The 6,034-nt window shown below is 43.3% G+C and overlaps 1 protein-coding gene across 1 annotated transcript; it reads left to right on the top strand.

The window, feature by feature from the left end:
* Nucleotides 1–2,467: 2,467 nt before the first annotated feature.
* LOC135578619 (myc proto-oncogene protein-like) lies at nt 2,468–4,918 on the top strand. Its single transcript, XM_065053500.1, has 2 exons — nt 2,468–2,507; nt 3,719–4,918. The coding sequence occupies exons 1-2, from the start codon at nt 2,468–2,470 to the stop codon at nt 4,342–4,344; spliced, it is 666 nt and encodes a 221-aa protein (XP_064909572.1). The 3' UTR covers nt 4,345–4,918.
* Nucleotides 4,919–6,034: the final 1,116 nt, after the last annotated feature.

Genomic DNA, 6,034 nt, shown 5'->3' with positions numbered 1-6,034 from the left:
CTCGGATTTGGAAGCCCATTTCATAGCCACAATGATGCTACTCCTACACTACAAGGCACAGGATTCCCCCTGGGATGCGAATGTGAGTATAGGTAAACTGGTTAACAGCTGCTAAATAAACTTCACAAACAGTGGACAGAAGACCTAAGGAGGGAGGCAGAAGTACCTGGTGTGGATATCTGTCATAAGATGCTCACCAGTTCACTGGTTTACTCCCAGAGAGTGTCCCATTTGAACCCTGACCTCGTGATGGATACCTGTGTAGCTGGTATCTTTGCTGTACCAACAAGAGATTTAAGCAATTGCATATTACAGTCAAAAACTGAAATCAGAGCAGCCACAGTACTCACAAAGGAAGATCAACACCAGGCTGTGCCCCTTCCACATCACAAAGGATGATAATTAATTTTGTGTTGCACCTGGGAAGCAGAATAAATGAAAACAGTTCAGAAGCAGTAGTGGCCAATGAAGTCTTATAATGCCCCTAAGATGTATATATGTGCTATATCAAAGTTCACATATATGTAAACTGAGGTGCAGATATGTCAAATATCTTGCCTGTGGCCATACAAGGAACACACATTGACTTCTGGTTGGTGTAACTGGGAGGCACTGGAGTCCTGACGCCCAGTCTCCTGTTCTCAGTGTTGGGTGATAGATGAGGTTGGCTGAGTTGGAAAACTGTGGCCGACATCTCCGCAGTGTCATGATTCACAACCCTTAATCGCTGTTAAACAAATCAAAACTGAAATTATACGTAAAGAGATGGGAACTACAAAGCCTGAAACATGCAAATTTGTTCTTCCCCATCAAATCTAATTAGATTTGCCAAAATCAGTATGCATTGATCTGTGATTCAAACAGTATGCTGATAACAAATTTTCATGATAGACGTGGTTATGAAGCTACTTGACTATGAATTAGCCCCTTCAGCAGAAGCTCTCAGCGCATTTTCTCAGCACGCTCTTCCTCAGACAGCTTTTAATCCCCAAATCAAGAGACGATCCCATTGTTCAAGGCTTGCTGGGCTCCCTGCTGAACGTCCAGCAGAGAAGCGAGGCAGGTGGCATATTCATGTTGACTATCAATCTTCGTTAAAATCAACACAACATTTTTAACCACCGATCTAAGTGAACTGTAATATGTACTGGGAAAAGACCTTTCCGCTACTAGGCAGAGCAGCTTATTTTGTTGTCATGATGCGTAGCTTCACTTCAGCAATGATGGGTAGAAAAAGCATGCATTATATAAAAAAACATCACATAACTAGACTATCCAGAAAAACAGCACCACACAGATGCCAGTGTCCAGTCTCTGCCCTCAGGATTTAGGGATGTTATTTCTTTTTTCTCAGCTCATGAAGCCACACTTATCCTCTGTTTGAATGTTTTGTCTTAAATCCAAATAATCCCAATAGATACAAGTAAATGGAGGTGGGAAAACGAGGGCAGAGCAGGTAAGTTTTAAAGAGGTCAGAACAAATCCTTGACATACAGGGAGAGACTGAAGGACAAGATTTTCCATTTGTCCTCAGTTTCAGCTGAGCTTTGCATCTACTGACATCTGAGAGCTTCCAAAAATGTGCCATCCCTGAGAGCCAGAGTGCATCAAAGTTTAAAGTTACCTAGAAAAAATGGCAGAGGGCAAGCGGTGTACTTGTATCTGTCTGTACCACAGATTTATCTTTTCCCTGCCATTTTTTCATCAATAAATTGTTATTGCTTCAGGAAAGGAAAACTGCAGCAGTTTTTTTGCCTGGTCTTTAAAAGAAATGAGCATCCTCAACCACAGGTGGAGGCAATGGGACCTGCAAATGCTCAGCACCTCTGAATATTGACATACTCTGCGTCAAATCACGTGTAACCACAAGACCCACCCTGCAAGGCAGTCACAACCAGGATGCTGATCCCTGGGCACTGGCACAGGTTATTCAGGCTGTGTAGTCTTCATTCTTGGAGATATTCAGAAGGCATGGTCATGGTCAAAAGGTCATGGTCCTGGGAAACCTGCTCAAGGTGTCCCTGCTTGAAGATGTGGGTTGGACCAGGTGGCCTCAGAGGTTCCTTCCAACCTCAACCCATCAGTGAGTCTGCAATGGAGAGGGAAGGGCATGAGGATAATCAGGGTTCCAGCCGCTTCACCATAGCCCACTGGCAGCAGGATGTAGCTCACCATAGAGATAAATCACTGAAAGATCATTGCAAGGACCAAAGGGCTGGATCGTGCACAGCAGAGTGGAAATTACTGTGCAGTTCCACAGCCTGGCTTGCCTCCAGCATTTTCATGAGCTTGTTATCACAATATTTATACTTTTTAAAAATCCAATGAGTTACAGCAATGCAGTATGGGCATAGTCCTTCTAATATATATTTTTTTCCCACCTAGGAAAGATTGTACCAGGATAAACATTTTTATTCCAGTGATATGGGATGGATTTACAGACATATAAAGGGTGAGTGTTACAAGGATGGAGCTCTTCTCGGTGACAACCAATGATAGGACAAGGGGTAATGGGTACAAACTGGAACACAAAAGGTTCCACTTAAATTTGAGAATAAACTTCTCAGTGAGGGTGACAGACACTGAACAGGCTGCCCAGGGAGGTTGTGGAGTCTCCTTCTCTGGAGACATTCAAGACCCGCCTGGACATGTTCCTGTGTAACCTCATCTGGGTGTTCCTGCTCCGGCAGGGGAATTGGACTGGATGATCTTTCGAGGTCCCTTCCAATCCCTGACATTCTGTGACTTTGTGATTCTGTGTGTGATTTGGGAGTGGGATGGTGGTCGTGGTGCAAAGTCCTGCAAAACTGAAACCTGGCACCCAGGCTGCTCTCACCCTGACCCCTCTTTGCTGGGTCTCTGCTTCGCCCCAGCTGAGCCGCAGTCACACTGAGGCCAAGGAGAAAAGAGGACAGCCTGTCTATGCTTAGGTGGTGCCATTAAGATTTGGCAACAGCATGGTATTTTTGTGTAGCTAGGCAAAAAAAAGGTAAGGCATCAGCTGAGCTCATTTCATAAACCGAAGTAAATGGAACAACAGCACATTATGGACTATACACTTCTATACCTAAATTTCCTGCTGCAAGCTATGGGTTACTATGTTTTCCTACCCACTCCAGAACTGTCCACTCGAGGTGGTTACCAGAAGAAACCCCCCCAGCAGAGACAAAGCAAGTCCTGAAATTAGTTAAAACTGGAATGGGCTGTAAAACATCATGAAATCCTGTCTGCCCTTCGGTTTTAAATTTGATTTGGCTGAACCAGTTTTCAAACGGGCTGGAGAGCCAGAACGGGCCAGTGGGATCACCCCGAGAGGCAGACGGTGGAAATTCATCTCCTCATGCCTACCTTGATCAGAGCAGTGTCCCCCTCTACCAGGGAGGGTGGAGTCCTTTTCTGATAAAAGGCTGAGCTCAGCAGACATTAAAGGAAGGTTGTTACTAAAGATCAAAAGGTAGGAATGGGAGATAGAGCTGCTATCTTTCATGCGCTCCTCAGAATTACGCAAGATCTTTGCAACTTTTGAAATCAGGGAGCTGGGTTTTGGAGCGCGGTCCGCGTGTCCTATTGCACTCTTAAGTGTTGCTTCCTTAAAGGAAACGCTCTTGGGGAAAGTAGAGTCCGGCAGGATCAAATGGGTTTAAGAAGGGTTTGTCAGTGGTTCCTCCTCACTGTGCAGCTCAGAGTAACTTTCCCTTATGAATACAGTGGTCTTGAGAGTATCTGCACAGGTCAGCTGCTGAAACAATAATTTTTATTTTTTTTTTTCACCCCTTTGCAGAAGAAGAACAAGAGGAAGATGAGGAAATTGATGTCGTTACATTAGCTGAAGCAAATGAATCGGAATCCAGCACAGAGTCCAGCACAGACACATCAGAAGAGCACAGTAAGCCCCACCACAGCCCACTGGTTCTCAAACGGTGTCACGTCAACATCCATCAGCACAATTATGCCGCTCCTCCTTCCACCAAGGTTGAATACCCAGCTGCAAAAAGGCTAAAGTTGGACAGTGGCAGAGTCCTCAAACAGATCAGCAATAACCGAAAATGCTCGAGTCCCCGCACGTCAGATTCTGAAGAGAATGATAAGAGGCGAACGCACAACGTCTTGGAGCGCCAGAGGAGAAATGAGCTGAAGCTGAGTTTCTTTGCCTTGCGTGACCAGATACCAGAGGTGGCCAACAACGAAAAGGCGCCCAAGGTTGTCATCCTGAAAAAAGCAACGGAGTACGTTCTTTCCATCCAGTCAGACGAACACAGACTGATTGCAGAGAAAGAGCAGTTGAGGCGGAGGAGAGAACAGTTGAAACACAAACTCGAGCAGCTAAGGAACTCTTGTGCATAGGAACTCTTGGGCATCACTCAGAATAACCCAAACTAGACTGAACCTATGGTAAAATATTAGTGTTTTTAATATCACTCATGAACTACACCAGTCCATCGAGTATGGAACTATTGCAACTGCATGCTGTGCGATTTAACTTGAGACTACACAACCTCGGCTGAATCTCCCAAGAGTTTGGCCAGCACCTCAAAACTGCCTCATAATTGATACTTTGGGCATAAGGGATGATGGGACATTCTTCATGCTTGGGGATGAACTTTTCAACTTTTTTTCTTTTAAAATTTTGTATTTAAGGCATTTTTTCATATGAAATCCCCAAAAAAAGTTGTCCCCAGATTGCTGTATATATTTACACATCTTATTGCCATGTAAATACCTTTAATAAAGTCTTTATAGAAAAATGTGCAACATTAATACGCAGCAGTTGTGGCAACTGGATTTATACTTGTCTTGAACTTCTGTGCCATAACATTTCACAATTATGTTTTTTATTTAAATACATTTTTTCTTTTAAAAATGATTTTTATTTTGTTTTTAGATAAATAAATATTTGCCCAAAATATAATTAGCTAAATCCTGTGTAAAGACTTTGCTTTGTCTCACACTGTTGTCATTAGATGCTTATTTCCATGACATCCCTCTCCCTGTCATCATGGCAGTGACCTGACAAAAGTCTAAGGGGAGTTAGATGAGAGGAAATTATGATCATTTGCAGCTTGGTAAGGAGTTGAGTTTCTTCCTACCCCCTTCTGTTAATTCCAACAGATTAAAATAATCCATCTAACGCGCTTTTTCGTTCAACCAGTTACCACCAGTGCTTCAAGGTGCTTGTAACAGTGTCTGTCTTGACCATGGTCATCTACCTGCTGAAAATAAAAGTTAGGTGCTCTGTTTTAACACCAGTCACCACAGCATATGGGCTTTGCATTCCTTCCAAATACGTATAATAACATTTTCAGGGCATGACCTTCATTCTGAACTAGGGACCCAGCTATGTATTTTGAGGGCGGCTTTGTTGTAGACTCACCTTAATTGCTTCCTGTTTGATGTTGAACAGAAATTAAATGGGATAAGAAAATAAACTGAGATGGTGAGTGTTGAAGTGGTTAAAAGAACAGAGCGGTTTCCCTTTCTAAGTGCTGAAGTCAGCAGAGCCAATCTTCGTGGTCAATCAGTTGAACACTTCATTACTATGAATTACTTGGGATTTCAGTGAATACAAAGTTCAAGCACAGGGGCACCCAAAAACGTACTATGGGAGCAAGGTAAAAGATGAGCTCTCTCTCGCCTGGAGAATATGCTCAGATAGATTCATAGCATTTGCCAGGCATATTAAATCATATTTACTTTCAGGTATTGTCTCATGATCAGCTTCAGATGGATCATAAAGTACTTGCTTGACACAGCTCCTAAGATTAGATTTGCTCTTTTCCCCACCTCCTTTCACCCACTTTTCACTTCGGTCAAAACCTGAGCAAGAAATCAATGAGCCCTTTGATGTGGGGCAAGAAGGTGCTTTTCAAAAAGTTGAACCTTGTACTTTTCGATTTTCATAATTCCCGTTAAATACATATTTGCTTGGCTTCCAACCATTCGGACGGCAATGCTGCCAGATAACACCAGCAACTGAACTGGGGGTGAGGGTTCAGTTTTTCTATTGCTTTTAAGTTCAGAGTAGGAAGAAGGGCTG

This window comes from Columba livia, chromosome 2 (assembly GCF_036013475.1).
Source record: "Columba livia isolate bColLiv1 breed racing homer chromosome 2, bColLiv1.pat.W.v2, whole genome shotgun sequence".
Taxonomy (NCBI): Eukaryota; Metazoa; Chordata; class Aves; order Columbiformes; family Columbidae; genus Columba; species Columba livia.
This window is presented reverse-complemented; position numbering and strand designations above follow the sequence as displayed.

Excerpts from the sequence above, each read along its gene's own strand:
- LOC135578619 (XM_065053500.1), top strand. The coding sequence starts at position 2,468 with ATGGAGCTCTTCTCGGTGACAACCAATGATAGGACAAGGG. Across the intron at positions 2,508-3,718 it reads AACCAATGATAGGACAAGGG|AGTATCTGCACAGGTCAGCT; the intron begins GTAATGGGTACA and ends AGTGGTCTTGAG.